This window comes from Tubulanus polymorphus, chromosome 5 (genome assembly GCF_964204645.1).
Source record: "Tubulanus polymorphus chromosome 5, tnTubPoly1.2, whole genome shotgun sequence".
Classification (NCBI taxonomy): Eukaryota; Metazoa; Nemertea; class Palaeonemertea; order Tubulaniformes; family Tubulanidae; genus Tubulanus; species Tubulanus polymorphus.
Window position 1 is genome coordinate 18,194,108 of NC_134029.1, and position 18,987 is coordinate 18,213,094.

The 18,987-nt window shown below is 37.2% G+C and overlaps 1 protein-coding gene across 3 annotated transcripts in view; it reads right to left on the minus strand.

Annotated features, from left to right (window-relative positions):
* Positions 1–18,987, minus strand: part of LOC141904946 (uncharacterized) — a 142,896-nt gene that overhangs the window by 6,788 nt on the left and 117,121 nt on the right. For 2 of the 3 annotated variants that reach the window (XM_074793584.1, XM_074793582.1), the window contains exons 4-6: positions 1,937–2,760; positions 783–951; positions 296–383 (exon numbers count right to left, since the gene is read on the minus strand). In XM_074793584.1, coding sequence (XP_074649685.1) covers positions 296–383; positions 783–951; positions 1,937–2,722 — 1,043 coding nt within the window. In that variant the 5' untranslated portion in view covers positions 2,723–2,760. Of the gene's footprint in view, positions 1–295; positions 384–782; positions 952–1,936; positions 2,785–18,987 lie in introns of those variants that run through there. The other variant, XM_074793583.1, reaches the window with a different exon arrangement.

The window sequence follows — 18,987 nt, forward strand, 5'->3', positions numbered from 1 at the left end:
TATGCCATTATTTTCTCACATCAAAAGTCGATATGAACTACTTGTACAATGGTATTTATTGCAAGAGTAAATGCATGCATATTTACTTAGATATTTTAAACCATCAACTCAAAGTGCCTTTATCATTACCCAGTGTTTTCAATCGTCCATGCTTATCATTCTATCATAACAGAATTTACAAAAAGCTATTCTGTCTTGAAAATGACAAGTAAGCCTTGCAGAAAATAAAGCAAAACCCACTTAAAACAGTTCAACATCTACCTCAGATGATAGTTATCTTATATAATTAACTCACCTAGGCGGGGCCCAATCATGTTTAGTTGCATCCAACAAAGTGCCGACGTAGGTCTTTCCACGCCACGTAACGTTGACAACCAAAACGCCTAAAAAATAAAAATAATTTTTGTTCTTTATAAACAGTTGACACTTGATTGTGCAGCCATCTACCGAGCATTTTAAGGACCATTAAGCGCGCAACAATCAGTCGTGAATGAATCGGAAATTAATCGGCAAGAATCATAGTGAGTTAGTTGAATTGTGAAGCATATCATCCTGTTTCGCAAGACTGTGTTATAACTTCGATCACTTTTAACCCATCGTTATCAGTTATATACATAATAAATAATGCAGATTATATCATTATCATAATATGAATCATTCGGCAAATTTTTTATCCTTTTGTGAAAATTGGATAACCGTGACTGTAAATCTACGAATACTGGTCTAACAATAGTCTAAAAATAATAACGATCAATTTATCAATTACTGCTTTGTGAACGTACCATTTTCAGTTTCCTGCCAAACAATGCCTTCTAGACAAACGCTCGTTCCTGGTTCACAAGCCCCAAGGCATTCAGGCTCTGTGATCGTTCCAACATGACTGGTGGCCGTCGATGCGTCTACCGAAGGGGCCGAGATTGAACTTCCCGATGAATTAGCAGTGTTATCCGGCTGGAAATAAAAAAAGAAAGATCAGTCCCAGTTTTGTAATCAGCCAACGTGTAATGGACTAAAAGTTTTAACGAGTAGAAAAACAGAATTGAAATTTCAATTCACAAAATGTACAACGACTTCATCACTAAAGCTTCATCAATAATTCAATTAAATTTGAATTCAAATGTAACACCTCATTTATTGACATGGGTATCGTCTATTGTCTAGTATCAAAGCACTCATGTGGCAAAACATAAGGAGCTATTGAAAGGATAAAATTGTCTCGCGCCATTTTACCCCATTGCCTGGCTTAACAATATAAACAATTTGCCTGAGAGACGACAAAGAGCTATTCACATTTCAACAAGCAGAGTTTACAGCAGAACAAGTGCCTCGTGTGAAAGAGCCAAGTCTACTTCTATTCGAGCCGATCAAGCGCAAATACTCGCCCGCGATTGGTCGAGGACGTTGCGCTTATTGACGAATCACGTCGCGCCGTTGTGAAGTGTGAATCATTGTATGAACGGTTAGACATGTGGTATTAGAGTAAAGGTTCACGCTGTATTGCTTCACTCAGGCAATAATTACAGGTTTTATGGTTGAATTGATAGATTTATTCGCGAGAAGGCGCAATGGTTTAATTCAACAATGGTTTAATTCTACAAGGCGAGAGAAGCACAGATATTCAATCAGTCAATATGATTTTGTTTCTTTCAAATCATTTGAATCGGGCATAGTATTCCTATTTTCACGGGTCGACAAAGAGCAAATAAGTCGAATAATTTCAGAGAATTTTCACCCACTTTCTCCATTAGCTTACACGCACTATCATTACACTATTTCTGTAATTCTTTCTGAAATTGATTGATTGATGATTGAATAAAATAAGATTTTCTTATTTCATTAATATCATTATCATTACGATCGTCATTATAATGGTTATATTATAATCTTACGAACCATCTACACTTTAGCTTTTAACTTTTCACTGCGCTTCTCTTACCTTTTCAACCTTAATCTTCTTCAGCGGCATCGTAATCCGGTCTTCGACCTTGGCGTTAAACTCGTACGGATCGGACGTCACTTCTCGTTTAATCCCGGCCGCTGTTGTCAGTTTATTACCGTCGCCGTCGACGCTGGTTTGATTATTCGTCGAATCCGAGTTCGAATTATTAGATCCATAATTATTCGGAAATCCGTTCGCAAACGTACCGCTTGTACTATTATTATCCGTTGTATTATTACTCGCACCAGCTGCTGCTGCAGCGGCGGCCGATTTCGCTTTATCCTTCGCATTTTTATCCTTTTTGTGCGCGCCGCGACCTTTGACGGTTTTTTCTCGAGCCTCGGCCGGGCTCGTTTTAGTTTTCGTATTCGGCGCCGCACCCGCCGCTGCTGGGTTATCAGCGCCGGCATTCGCTTCGTTAATATTCGCTAGTTTCGAGTCGTTTTTCACGATTTCGTGTTTGTTAGTGTCCGACGACTTTCCGCCACTTTTACGCTTGATTTTCATTTTTAATCCTTTATCGACGACTGTTGCCTGGTGTTCGAATGAACTCATCTTCGTAGCCGGTGACGGGTCACTGATCGGTGACGTATTGTTGCGCTCGAGGTCCGCGTCTAAATCGATGATTAAATCGCCGACGCCGAGCTCCCATCCTTCGTTATCGTCATCGTCGAATCCTTGCCCATCGGCGGTCAGGTTGCTACTCAAACTCGGGATCTGACACGTTGTTGACTCTGTTGCCACGGCTGCAGCGGTGTGGCCCTGTTGAGATATCTCTTTCATTTGCCGCGACTTAAACCATAACGGATCATCATCTGAACCTGAAAGCAGACGGCATCACATTAATGCGCTTTGTGTACGGACGACGACGTATATACACGTACATCAGACTAGTTCCCGAAACTATTCACAGATGGCGTTCACTGCGCACATCTGAGGCAGCTGATAAAAGCACTTCAGATCTGTCAGTGAGATGTAATATTGACAGTTCACAATCTATTATTTGCTAGGATCAGTGCATACAAGCAGGCACGCATGAAATGAATGAACTGAATGCAGAAAGAGTTCTACCTAGATCGCAGTAGAAGGAGAGCTTCGCTTAGACGCGGTGTGAATTCAGAGAACATTTCCTACAGATGCATTTCAAGTGAATACTCGAAACCATATAACAGACGAGAATCCTAACCTCACAAACAAGCACAAAGCTCTAAAACCGGGTCATAAAAACTACTCAGACATGCCCAGCGGACTGTATAGAGAAATAGCCCAGTTGGGGGTTTATAATAATCTACATACAATAGACTTTTGTCATGATATAAATGGTGACCAAAATGTTTAAATCATTTCTGGCTTTGTAAGGCTCAGTTTACTTAGAGATTTATACTGCAGATCAAAAGGAATGCAGATTAAGCAATCAAGTTTATTTGGAAGCAGAATTCTTTCATAATTCATATTAAAGAAAGCGATTTCAAAGTTTGAAATCAGAACAGCTCCGTTGGACCTACGTACGAACGTCTTTTATGAAAACATGTATAGAACAGGTAGAGTCTTATAAAATTCTTCTAACGACAATGGCAAACCAAATTCATGAATTACTTTCTAAAACCTGATCTTAAAATCTTTCCCTAAACAAAAAAATCCTTTAGTACCTCCCTTCAGAATGTTTGTGGAGATATGTAAAATCAAACCTTCACTCAGTGATCCAAAAATAGTATAATGACTTCTACACTCGTGCAAGATAGTATTTACCATTCCCATTGTACACTATAGCAGCCAATCACAGACCAGGAATTATGATAACAAAATCTAATTGTTTACAATTAGTTCAGTTAGTCAGTGGTGTATTGTGCTGAGACTAATGGTGCTGACATCTAACCCAGCTGTCCAAGTTCACAAACTCGCATAAAAACAATTATGCATACACAACTAGCTTTGGATGTAATCAACTATAATACATTTTTATGATTGTACAACATGCACCAGCTGAGGATTGTCACAGGGAGTTGGCCACATCAACACATTCAAACTGGGGTTATTAATCCCGGAATAAATAAATTCCTTCATTTGCTTAATTTACACTCATTATTACCATCAATACATGTGACTGTTAGTACTCAGATATTCACTAGGAGACAAAACGAATCAAATTACATATTCGAAATATACATTCAGAATGTTAAAACTTATAAATCCCATTCTTAACGATCAGATCCAACATAAACATATCTTCAATCGCGTTGTTTTTATATTGTAGACGTGGTTATGGCTTACAGTTAGTTATCAGTGATAACCAGCAGTTCTAACGTGGAATGTTGAGTATCGAATAGTATATAAAATATCTACCAAGCCAAACGTAAAATATTTGACTGAATTTTTACTTAGGCGGATTCCAAGTATAGAACAATCGCTGCTGGTTTATCTGACAAATGACTGCTATTTTTTGGGGGTCTAAATAGAAATAGAATAGAGAATGTGACCCCTGCTGTGAACTTCATAAGTGGCCACTCTTTCTTAGTCACCCTAGGGATCCAATTCAACAGGGTAGTTCAGTAATGAAAGGCTAAACATGCTAAGTGAAATTTGAAACCTCGCTAGTCTTTGTCCTGTTGAGACCAAACAATTAAGTCAGCTTTAAATGACAATATTTAACGTTCCTTCCTACGAAATCGTCATCCACCTTAAGTAAAAGTATATACAGAAATGTAACTCTAAGCACATACCTAACTCATATCCCTGATCATAGGTACAATTCCATAAAGCTTTATGGGAGAATATCACCAATGCTAGGCCTGCCTTTGTCACATATGCTCTACACAAATAAGAGAATTGTATAGAAAGGAAATGTGGATATCTCATTGGACAGACAGACAGCCTGGTATGTTATATGTCTTACTGCACCTTTGTTCCCAGCTAAGGTTGTTCAGTGTTGAGGCATTGACAATAGATTAAACAGGTTAATTCTGAACTGAATAGAAACATAGGATGAGAGACCACAAACTGACCAATCACAGCTCGCAGATTTACCAGTAAAGAAATGGTACAAAACTGTGATAAAGGGAATCTTAAAGTCTAGCGAGTAACTAATTTTGAGATATCATTATCAGGTGAATAAACTATACCAATACATGGCAGACTACTGTTTTATGTCAGAAGACCAGCTCTCTAACAAGTAACCGTTTTCAACAAATACTTATCTTTGAAGCAAAAGCTGTTGATACTATATTCTTATCACGTTTTTTAATCAAGTTCATTATCGGAGAAAAATATCTACAAATCTATTTTCTTTTCTTCCTGATAAATTCAGTTCCATTGCAGAAACAAGACTGCCGACAACAATGACTTTACCTCTGGGGCTTAACAGTAATCATGATTCTAGTATATATATAGCGCACACATATATATGGCTTTTAATAACAGACACATGACTGATGTATTACATTGACAATCAGCTCAGAAACTCTATACCCTTAGTACTGGTCTACATATAAGCCCTTTGTGCTGTCACAATACATTATCTAGACAAGCACTACGCTGTATGCGCTAATGCTGCACTCTGATAGGCCTATCGGCGGCCAATCATATCGCTGGAAAGTGGAAACGGAGAACAAGGCTGAGAGCTGGTTATTTATTCAAGACTAGGATATAATTTATATACATTTGTGCTGTGTTGTCAATAGCTGCACTGAAAAGCTGCAAATAACAGCTTCACTATTTCACAGAAATGTATAATCTCTATGAACCGATATGACCAATCTAGTAAAACATATGGCATCAAATCCCTTAATTATTTTTATCACATGTCAGAATTCAAAAAAATTACCATTTTTTAGACAAACATGTTCATGCTAATGTTTTTCATTTTATTCAAATGGCAAAAATACTATTTTATCACTCTTGTCATTTTTTCAATCCTCCAAAATGTGATTTTTGATGTCAGCTATGACGAGTTTTAGTAAGTTATAATCCTCTGAAAATTTCTATAAATTGAGTTATATAAAAAACTGATGAAATTAATCTTTCGAGAAGTACCATAAAAACCTCGCAATTTGAATTAAACTTCAAAATAATCAGACGAAGAATGTACACTAAAAATGGCAATAAACACTTTGTTAAAACATAACATTCATTTAACTTTGATGCCATCATTGCTTATAGTTGTTCAACCCCTTTAAAAACTGCCACTACAAAGAAGTGTCTGCCTATTGGGCGTAGACAAGTCTGAGTTGAGCTGTAAAAATAGTCTTTTATGACAAAGGTTCTATAATGAAAAATTTCCAGTTACGTATCATACGAATTAAAAGATCGCTCGAAATATAAACACATCTTACTCTATCGACTCGCTATCATCCACTAGAATCATCAAAATTCATTTTATCTCTGTCGTAGTCTTTATAAAATTTATCTTTATCCGAAAAACATAACGCATACTTACATCATCATTAATATGTAAAGCTGTATGTTATAATCCATGAAAAACTACGCAAGCATATAACGATGGACCCACACAGCAAATATCGTAAAAATGACTTAGTTCAATATCCTGCTGCAGTACGCTAGCGTCACCACTAACATTCTCTAAGAGCCACACATCGATTAGTACGTGAACTACTATGATTGATGAACGATGATTCCTCCAAAAAATCCTATGCGACCGAAATAGCGTATCCTTCAAACGTACGACACGATAGATCGTCTATAAACGAATCCTGTTTTTTAACACTGCGGAAATATGTATACGAGTACACAACGCGCCTACAGTGAACGAGAGAGCGTATTCACTAGCTGTTCACCAGGCGAGCTTGAAGGCTTGAATGAGCCGCAAGTCTAGTGTGTGTGTGTGTGTGTGTGTGTATGCGTGTTGAGAGAGAGAGCTAGCTGAGCGCTCACTGCTCACTCGCTCTGTGTGTATGTGGGTCTTTGTCTAACTAACGCGCGCATACCAGATGCCTCTCTCTCCCTATTGATTTTCTCTCCGCTAATTGTCGACAAGTTAAAGATCAGTAAAGATGATGTCAGGCCGATTTGAATGACACTCTTTTCAATGCTTTAAATTATTATCAGACTGGCAGCCGTGGCGTGCTGACGCGAGGATAAAAATAAGGTTATCATTTTCAGTGGTGACATGATATTCAGATTCACTATAAAAAACTACGATATATCGATTCAAAGCGTTAACGCCATAATTTCATTTCAACTAAAAGGAAGGATTGTTTGACTCGGATTTCAGATTTTTATTGTTTGGATAGAAATGTAATTGGCGGAACTAGGACTCCGAGTTGGAATGATTACTCCGAGGATTATGTAAAGATTAAGCAAATGGTTGAATGATTCACAATTATGCGCGCAAATCAATTGCCCTAAATTACCCAAGTAGTCACACTTGGCCTTGTTAAATGATGTTATTAAAATGTGTCGCTTTCACACATTAGCTACTACCAATTCACTATCTTACTCTAAATGGAATTTACGTTCTGCCTAGACAGAAATGCGTAAGAATATCGGAAAGAAGTAAAATTTCAATTTGAAAGATGATTGTCATGTCCCCTATATACACGACGGTATCACATCTATAGTTCATTTGTTGGTTTGTTCAAAGAGCGAGCTGTGAAAATGCAAAACCTTAGAGCCCTCTCTTACATGCTTACCTCTCCGCGCTCATGTGTTATAAATCTAAACTGATAAATCATTGTGCTGTGACACAGTACGGTATTATTTTCACTGAGTCAAGATACACATCATTCAAAATAGAAGCAAAGGTCACACACAATACATTTGTAACCAATGATGGCTAGACGCTTTGACTTACAGGAATTTTGAGGGAATGAACGCGGGTCCTAAGGTCCTAAGATAGTTACATCCATTTACTTATTAGCAAATGCTTACCTACATCATATGTCCAAAGACCAATCAACTTATCATATTGAATTACTCATGAAAGCATTTTTGTACCACTTGTCATTACGCAAACGTAATTTCCTAATGTAATCTTATTCGTGAATTAAATATGAAATTAAAAATAATAATACACATACATATGTTCTAGACAGACAATAAATCATACTTATTCAAATTATCACGAATGAGGTAAAAAAGAACTTTTGCTCGTAGGTAGGTAATCTTTATTTTTTTATCCATATTCTAACAGCTGGTGCTACTAACCATTTACAATACTTTTCTTCCATTCTCATTCAACATTGAATCTAAAATGTGAGATATTCACGTGTAGAAAAAAATGAAGAATATAATATAATCAGCGGTAACAGGTAAAAATCTCCCCAAATTTTTATCTGGGGTTAATGTGGGATATTTACTATGGGGAGGGGGGGTGATTTTTACCTACATTCATAATCATATATTCCAGAGTGGTGAGTTATATCTATGAGTGATGGGTGAGATGATTGCTCTTAGGTTATATACCACTGTACAAGCTACCATGATTGATAGAATTGTTTACTCCAGTTAAACCCTATGTGTTGCACATGGTTAGCATTAGGTAATGTTAGCACACATACAAGCAGTCCATGAAAGATGAACTGTTAATTGCAATCAGATATTAAGCCTACTTAGTTGCCTACTGATAACTGATAATTCCTAATTACTAGACCAGATATAATTTCATACATAACTTAGTACACTCATAATAGACAAAGCTCTCGCATTGAATCGTTGCGCCAATACGTAACAATGAGCGCCACATAAACCATATGCATGCAGCAGGTGAGATGTAGGAAATAATGTCCCCCTCCCCTGAAAAAATGTCCCAGCTATCATAACTCACTCGGTAATCAAGTAATTCAATAACATCATTTGGTAAAACAAATTTTTTAATAAATGTTCATATCATATTCAGGAAAATAACTAATTTTTACGCAATATTTCCGTCTCTCGACTTTCACCCCCATAACGTATATCAATTCAATTATCAACTTATTCAGAACCACCATATTCTTCTATCGTTCTTCAACTATATTTTTTAATGACTAACTAGGGATTTCATTTTTCAAATGAAAAGACTTTTATGCGGCTTTTTTACAACACCCGGGAGTTTAACGCGGATTCGATAAATTTTTCTACCTTCGATCAATGGCTATTCAGTTAGGTCCTGTGAAATATGTCTGGTAATCTCCAGGGCCTACATTGTCTCTCAGGCCGATGTCAAACAGTAGCCATCGATGCGGAACTAATCGCGTTTGTTAAAGAGCCACTTTACCTGATAATACCAGATCCCATTCTAAACACCACATACACACAACCATAGCAAACTTTTCATAAAAACCAAGTACCTCTTTGTGTTTGCATACCGTGCTTAGAATATTCTAATGAACATGGAACGACCAGAATATAATGCTATAAAACGAATCACATATTCAAAATTTCATCCCATTATAGATTCAGTTACAACCATAATAATATACTTCATATCTACAGTATTTTGCTTACGACAACTTGATATAGTTTGTGGTCTATAAATCCGTCTATCTTGCGGAGGGTTTTCCGGATTTTTTCAGTGCCAAAGGCAATGGGAAATCATCATTTCTATTCGCTCAAATATTGAAGTAAATACATCCACACATAATAGGAAAGTACCATATAGACTGACTTAGCAAAAACGATTCCATTTGGTGGAGGCCCTGAGCCCGACGGGCATCCCCAATTGCCTCCCCATCCCATCAAATCTCGGGAAAATATAAAATGTCCCCCTCCCCGATTGTTTCTGCTCCCTTTTCAACCTGTTTACACATATTTTCAACCTAACTTGTTTACACATTTTCAACTCGTGATCTATATGTACGTGTATGTATCTTTAACCCTTGATTCCCCTTCCTTCCGGTTGTTCTCTCCATGGATTTTGTATAACAAAATCTACTTAATATCAATACCTATATGACCTAATCCCAAATGTTGCCGATGTCCCCGAAAATGGTCCTAAATGGCGGACTATCAACAATTGACTGTATATCTAATACATGAAATTGTAACCTCATTTCCATTACTCTCAGAAAGTGAGTTCGATTGGTTCTTCGCATTATTTTCTAGGAATGACTTTCTGTATTTGTAATGTTCTAAGTGGAATTTGTTCTTTATTACGCGAAGTTGAAAAGATCTGTCAAGATCATCAGAAGGCACCTGAACTGAGTCTATACAAACCTTTTCAGAGGTAGGGACTCTGAAGGTCGATGCTTTAGTGATCCACCACCAACTCATTTAATTAATGAAGAGTCCACGAGTGAACCTAGTCATATGATAGAGAATTAAGAGTCCACAAGTGAACCTAGTTATGTGATTGAGAATTCACTTGAACTCTATGGTGAGAGGGTATAAGCCTATGTGCAAAATGCAAGCTGAAATATGCCCCTGAGCTACACATTGAATTGAGCTAAAATAGACATGGACACATAGGGAAGCCTATCACAAACAAGCAGACATCTATGTGACAAACATTTCCATTTCAACATTGTGAATACGAGTTGACTGTTCGATCAATTTCATCTGATCTTCTATGAATTTCTTCCAGATACACATCAATATCACATCGATATATCTATGTATACACACTATTACATACACCAATTATAAGCACAATATATCAGTCCTATCAGATAAATCTGGTTAATATCAAAATGTTTCTAGATAAAAGACTGTACTAGGCATATTAAAACTCTCCAAACAGGTCAAGGTTTTAAGCCTGGTATTTAAGATAAAGAAATCCAATTTCAGTCCCTTTCTGTTCGGAGTAGTGAATTCAAAAACGGTTAGTTTTGAAGGCAGGTGAATGCGCTTAATCCCGATACTGAAACTCGGTTCCCTTAGTGCTTTTTTCTCTTTATAGTTTTTTTTTCATATCTCTTTTCGTGTCGAATAACGACAAAGTAACATCGTAAATGACGCCTACGAATACGTCTCAACATTCGAACGTTGAATTCCAATCGTTCATATTTGAACAATATGTTGAAGTATTTTGCTCGATGACCTTATAATTCATTCAAACGACAAAAAGAATTCAAGTTCGCGCCAATCGGATTCTAAGGCCAATCGCTGACTGATTTCCTATATGTATAGGACGGAGAAATCAACTTTCTTTTTCAGTGTCCTCTGCTCTCGTATATTCACAGACCTGTTTGACCAAACCCTGCCGGTTTTCTGTAGTATATAGTCCATGGTATATGGAAGGTAGAAGTGGCAGACATTTCAACATTAGCGCTATTAGTGAACAGCTCATTGGTAAAATGTGTACATAGGCTAGAAATGTTTATTCAAAGCTCTTCACACCACAGTTACTTTATCCTATATACAACTGTATTTTTACACATGTACAATCGTTGTCATGACGTGACTGTCTACTTTGCCAGTTTCCTTAAATTCTTTTGTATCCGGTTCCATTTACTAGTTCATTATATTAGTCCCTCTATTCATTATGTATCGAAAAACCGAAAACGTGGCTGTGGTTAGTTAACACACTTTTCTATGAGAAACTTCAAATATAGGTAGACACGATCTAGCCTAAGTTTTGCTGAACTATAGAAGGGCACCTATATATCATAGCCGAATACTGGGGCATACTGGGGCAATACCCAGAAGTCCTGGATTTTAGGGCTCTGAACCGCAATCTGAACACATTTAGGGGATCGAGTCTAACCTTCTATCCATCGACAAAACGTGCCATGTTTAAGGAAATATTATTCAGAAAGAAACAAGAAGTTCAAATTGCCCATTTCTATTATTACTACCAGAATACTAGCCTGGAATATAACATACAAGTCAATACAAGTCAGTACAAGTCGAGATCAAATATCCCTGATCAAAGTCAAATCAACTCATCAATGATGACTCACCCGCCAGAGCTAATATCTTCCTGGTAAAACAAGATTTTTCACGACAAACTTGAAAAATAGAAGGACACTTCTACAAACCTGAGTACTGATCAAGCGGTAGGCTGGACGAGCCCCTGATAGGGACTCTATATGCGTTGTTTTTTAAGATAATACGCGCATAGATTTGAATTCTTGGGAGAACAAAATGATTGATTCAAAAAAGAATTGCACGCAAAACGCTTCAGGAATCTTTATCTAATCAGTTTCACATGGAAATCAAATCACTAGTGAAATCAAATCACCACAAAGACGTGTTAATTTATTCATATAGCGAGCTGCCGCACCACCAGCGCGCGAGAGAGAGAGAGAGAGAGGGAGGGAGGGAGGGAGGGAGGGAGAGAGAGAGAGAGGGAGAGAGAGAGGGAGAGAGGGAGGGAGAGAGGGAGGGAGAGAGAGAGGGAGAGAGAGAGAGAGAGAGAGAGAGAGAGAGAGAGAGAGAGAGAGAGAGAGAGAGAGAGAGAGAGAGAGAGAGAGAGAGAGAGAGAGAGAGAGAGAGAGAGAGAGAGAGAGAGAGAGAGAGAGAGAGAGAGAGCGTTCGATTTATGAGAAGATGCCTGAATAATTACAACGAAGCAATTCAGAATTCACAACACGGCGATGAATTATTTCATCGGAATAATTTCACGCTGAAAAGTCGTCCAACTTCGCAAGCGAGGCGGAGATATGTCTAAAATTGTCGGGCCAAATTAGAGTACGAGTTAATTCAGAAAATTTTATGAAACAAATTCCTAGCTTATGGCATTGTTTATTTCTTTTCTAAATTCAATTCTTATTGAAATAACAAAGTTACATCATATGCTGACTAAATAACGATGTTAAATCAAATTGGCCTTCTCAAATTTGACCAGCTCATAAATTTAGGCGCAAAGTAGTCATCTTCTACATAGGGCAACTGTTTCATCGAATAACTGCATTTATTTCTACCAGAGACATGTTGGAATTCTTCAAGCTTTGAATACCCTGATATGTGTTATATACACTCCATTATCAATCAATGACTCTTCTCTAGCTGATCTCATTTACCCTGAAGTGGTTAGTGGATACAATACAAATACAGTGGATCCTCGTTACACTGAACTGCTTCAAGATCAGCAAATCTGTTTTTAGATGGCAAAATCTTTGCAGAGAAATCATTTTAATTTGCTTTTTTTACAACTCAGGACCGATTTCCAAGATTTGAATTTGACCCAGAGTTAACTCATTGAAAATGAACTAATTTTAACTCAAGAGTTAAACCCTAACTCACAACTGTGGAACTGGATCCAGAATGTCAGGCTTAGGAGCAATCATGATTGCTTGTAGGTCAGGCCAACTTCCCTGTAATAAGTGAATTTTGTGTTTGTCTTGATAATTTCACGGTATATCATCGGCCATTCCTTCCAGTTATATTCACAGATCAGAGCGTTTTCATGTTTATACATGTATAAGGCTAAACAAAATGTTACCTTGTTTCTCTGCAGCGGCCGGGTCATTTTTGTAAAATATAATGAAATTTGTAATCAGTTCATTTCTATAGCCGTCATGGTCTGTTAGGGTAAAATTGATCACGATTTAAAAATAAATTTACCTCGAGGTGTGTATATCTGCAAGTGGTTTACCTTGAAAACTGTATACTGGAGCTTGTTTGGAGCAAGGGCATTGCTTATGAATAATCTTTTTAATTCTTGAGTTCAAAGTTTTATTTCACATTGTATTTCATCTTTTTCAAAGAATTGTATGTACATGGTAGATAGGCGGCCAACCGCTCAAATTTTAATCTCAGCAGACCAGAGAAACGAGGTATCAATTTTTTTCTGCCTATTAGCACTCCCAACACATCGCTGTGGTGGACCTGTATATAATAAACACTGCATTCGGCTGTGACAACATAACATCCACAATAGATATATCTATCATAGAATCGAGAATTTATTAGCATCCATCCAAACACGGTAGGATATATCTACACATGAGACATTAGTGGACATCTGCGACTAGATGACAATTCAGCCAATCAGCACGGTCGTTCGGAATAAAATCCAACTACCAACCACTTTTCTCCTTTACTTGTTAGGTTAAAATGCGGAATACAACCCTGCTTATGCAATTATTCTTTACAATTCTTCACAATTCATTGGCAGACAAAGGGTTATTCAGAGAGAGAAGTTGAAATGATTGCATTTGCATGATTTGTTCTTGGACTCTACAGGGAGGTGGATTAGATCCTGCTCGAAGACTACCATCGTATTTCCAAACATAAAAATACTATTCGGAATATCAGCATTGAGAAAACAAAACTAAGAGTTAAATTCAACTCTTCTTCTGCCATCAGAAGCGGGAGAGAGGGAGTAGAGGGAGAGACAGAGGGAGGGATTCCTTGAGTTTAAGTTTATTTCACGGAAAAAAAGAAATATACAGAGATTTAAAAAAAAAACAATAGAATTCACATATCTTTTGAACAAGTACAATTACACACACACACACACACACACCAAAGAAATAGAGAAGCAGCTTTCTGTATCGACAAAGCAAACCTTAAGGCCGCTACTGCAAGCGAGGTCAAAATCCCCTTAGTAAATATCCCCAATTATTCAAAGCAGGTAAAATTCCCCCCACACGGTTTTTAAAGGAATATTTTGATGCAAAATAACTCTCACATTCTTTCCAATTCTATTAATTTGCAATAAAAATGCGATATATCTGAACTCTGCAATAAAACTCATTGCGATAAGATTCTTAGAATTAATTTATGCAATAAACCTTTAATTTGTGATATTTTGAAATTCAAACGAATGACTCTACAGTACACAAATCAAACTGCAACTCGGCTGTTCAAAAGAAATGATTCACTCTTTTGTGTGCTTACTAAGTCACCTTGGGAAACAAAATAGACAGATTACAACAATAGCGGCTTAAACCTGCAAAACGATTGACAATATGCCATTATATGCAACATTTCAGATACCCCATATAACCTGTATATTCCAAAAGTAAGAATAAAACCAAGATTAATCCGAAACAATTTAGAGTCCATGTGTAGGTCTGCTTACCAAAAACCTATTAGTATGTAAGTAAAAAGGACTTCCTTATCCATTCACAAGCCAAGACAGGTAACAGCAATTTAGCTTCTGAAAAGTTTTTAATATATAAAACTGACCAATGCTAAAATGTGGCACAGACCCAGTCTGATGGGAAACAGGTAAAATACCCCTGGTAAATATCTCCCTTGGCTATCAGACATTTTTGGTCAGTTGTGTCAAAAAGTCACAGACCTATTTGAAAAAGTCACGGACCTATTTGTGCTAGTGTGAACAGCTGGCCCAGTCAAGTTCAGTCTTCTGTGATGGAGACATGTGGTGGACAGGTAATTTGGTTTGTATTCAACACACACGCAAACGTAAAAATTGGTTTATCACAAACTTTATGCCAGTGTGACCATTTGAAACATCTTAATTACGAACAGGCTTAATTACAGAAAACATGGCCGTCCTAAAACATGTGGTAAAAGATAGGATATAGTCATATCGAAATTACTGATCACTTAGTGGATAACGAAGTGTGAACACGGTTAAAGATCATCAAATCAACTTAACCACCGAAAAACAAAGAAGAGATTTCAATTCATATTTCAACAACGCCTTTAATCATTAACGCTGTAACACTGAGCATTTTTAAGCACACGTAAATAACTCATGTGTTGATCATGTCTGACGATCATCACGCATGTGTTCTCCTGAAATACGCAGGGTTCAACAGGATCGGAAATCTGATAGCAGTCATCGTGAATACGTTTGATATTAGCTTTTTCAGCGACGATTCCCGTGAGATAAACATCTTCGATAAATATCGGTTTCGTCAGGCGGCTGAAATCGTAAAGTTTTTTCACCGTGCGGAACGGGAACGAATAACCAGTTCCGAAACAGTATGCTGGATAGTTCTCAGTCTCGTATTCATCGTAAGTAATTCGCCATTTTGAATCATAATTTCGAATCGGTCTCCCGTATTTCAAGACAAGTCCTAGTAAGTAGTCGCCAGCGTTTTCTATGGCATCAACCTCCAGTAACTTAGCTCTTAGTTTCGGTATATTGACATGACAGTCATCATCGGTTTTTGTGATGAACTTAACGTTTTTGCACTGTTCATTGTGTAACCACTGAATAATCGACATAGTTTTCAACGTTAAATTTCTATAGGCATCGATAAAGTCCACCATGACAATGTCATTATATAATTTGGCTTCGTGATGGATCAATTTTGTTACAGTTTCGTTCGAAGTTATACCCAAGAAGAAAATCACTGTCACGTTCTTTTCGTGTCCTTTCAGCCACGATTGCCTGATCTGTAGCCTCGATTGAAACCGGTCAGGAGTAGACGGAATTGCGAATAGTAATTCACCATTACAGCGCGCATTTATGATATACTTGAATTTAGGAAAATATGAGGACAGTTTATCGTCAACTTGATCTAACTCTTTACTTACGGCAGTGAGTGAAACAGTTTCTTTCATTTCGGCCTGCTCCTTTGCAGTATTTCGTCCGCAGGTTGTCTCACTTTTGTCCATGAAATAGAAACACCACGTAAGTGCCATCATGATCAAATAGGCAACAAGAAAAATCCTTGCAAAATATCTCATGATTATCCTTTAATGCTATTGTTGCTACAGATAATAATCAGGAATACCGAACGTATCTCCAAGTGAATGTTCTTTCAATCGAAATAGCAGTTGATATGAAAAGATATCAACATTTCTATGTAGATGTTCATCAGTTGAATACAAAATCAACTGGACAAATACATATATGATCAAAACATGTCACATCAGCTGAGTTGACATTTTTTTGCTGTAAACAGCTGAGTTAGATATTTTTTGCTATAAACAGACATATTCGAGTAGAAGAGTTTCTACAGAAGACTATTGATAGACGAAGTAGCACGAAAATGGTCAGACAATATGACGTCACTTCATTCCCTAGAGAAAATGTGATAAAACAAGGCTAAATTTTAAAAAGATTGAATTCAATCAGGAACCAATGCAAAATCATTAACACACTTGGGAACCCTCAAAATGATCACTCTTAACACCATTAGATTTTTACAATGTTATGTAGCAATTTTGTTAACCTTTGGCGAATGCGTACCTCTAGCTTGGTACAAACCAATCTAGACTGGACTAACGATGAACATGGCTTCAGTATTGGTCACCATTATCGATTTTCCTATCGGGTCATTCTTACGCTATAAATCACTGTAAAAGGTCATGTGATCAATCGAAATGACAGCAAGGACTATAGCAGCCAATGAAACAAAGAGGGCAGCTTATGGTTTTATTTGATTAGCTTTCACCTTAAAATGAAATGCTACATTCAATAATACATTTACCAGTATTCACTGTGTTTGTTTGATTCAACATTGCTGGCTGATGTAGCAAATCTGAATGAAAATGAGCCTGAGACAACTTGACACCCAAAACTACCAAGACAGACCAGACATTCTTTATACAACAAATCGCAGTTAATATGCACGAAAAACCTGCGGGCAGGCGTTTGCTAAATGCAAATCCGGAACAATGCCAAAGAGCTACTTAGCCAATGTTGATCTCGACACAAAGTCTCTCGTTCTAGTTAAAAAGCACAAGCCGTGACCCACAGCATAATTACACTAATGTCACATCCATCTACTCCAGCATTTCGTCGGTTATATACACACGCTGGGTATTAACAGACTGGCATGTAAAAGTGCTAGCTACATTATTACCAGCAGCAAATGAATATTTATTAGCTCAAGTCTTAATTCACTTAATGGTAAACATTACATCCGAGCTGTAGTTTAGGTCATTTCACATACAAGCTTATTTCGTCTTTAGAAATTATCGTACCTAAACAAAGCCCTTTTATATATATTAACGAAATGTCTTTTTAAAATAGTCTCAGAGTGAATCTCTTTTAACAATGAACAACGTCGGCGTTATGACAAATCGTCACAAATGAAATTGTATCCTCAAAAGAAAAAAACATGTGCTTAGGTTTTTGCATGGAATAACGTGTAGAACCAGCTGAAGATGACTCAAAAAGATTTTTAAAATAATGCTGCGAAATCTAACACCATCTGTGGCAGTCTATTGTCACAAGTACATTGTTATAAATGTGTTCGTCCTTAAAATGGGAGGGGGTTGGTCTTCTGATAGACACTTCTGAGTACAATATTTCAAACATATATACGTCCCATGCACGACCACATTTTCCGGACAATATTTTTCAATAAGGAACAAGGATACATCGCATATGATATTTACCCCATAAACATTACTATTCTAACTTCCAGGAACTAACTTTATAAACCAAATTAAGAATATCATTTCATGTATGTATTTGTGCGTAAGTATTTTAAGAATGTTAAGTAAATTGATATTTATCTTACATACAATGTCATTAAGCCATCTATACATCGATTTTAGAACCCCTGAGTGTATTTGCCTGAACTTTCAAATATTCAAACCCCATAATTGAAACTGCTAAGGATGTCCTTTTTTCCAATCGCAGGGACAATGCTCAGAACTTGCCCCTGGCTCCAGTCATCAGAGGGAAATAATGGCTATTGAATTTTGCCTGCATGAAACCCGCTGGGAGTCACAAGATGCATACACCATGAACCACCCAACGCAAACAAAACGGATGCATATTTCATACAAGCTGTCCATGATTGGTTATTATTACACACATACAGCGAGCATTTCATAAATGTGTCGTCAATTCAATACATTATATCTGAGCGATATTCGAGCAGCGTTATAGTCCCTAGAGAAAGCAAACAACGGAAAAAACTGCAATAAACGGATATATACTATTGCTAGGTTTGGTGGTGATCTTATAATTGTAACAACCTCTCCCAGAATGCAACCATTCTTTTATAATGTGTTGTTGAAGTGGAATCTGAAAATGGTATTTACCTAGCCTGATATCGTAACCATACATGTTTTCATGATCTAATTTGCTCTACATAACCGTTTGCATGGATCACAGCGCAACTTGATATTAGGTTGAACTTGAGCTGGTGACGTGTAATGATTTTGAATAGCAAGCGGTCAACAGTCACATTTTACTGGGGGGAGGGAGGATGGGAGTTTTACCTGTTATCGTCTTACCAATTACACCTATGAATATCGGCGAGGCTGATTTAAAAACAAAATTCTTAATCAAA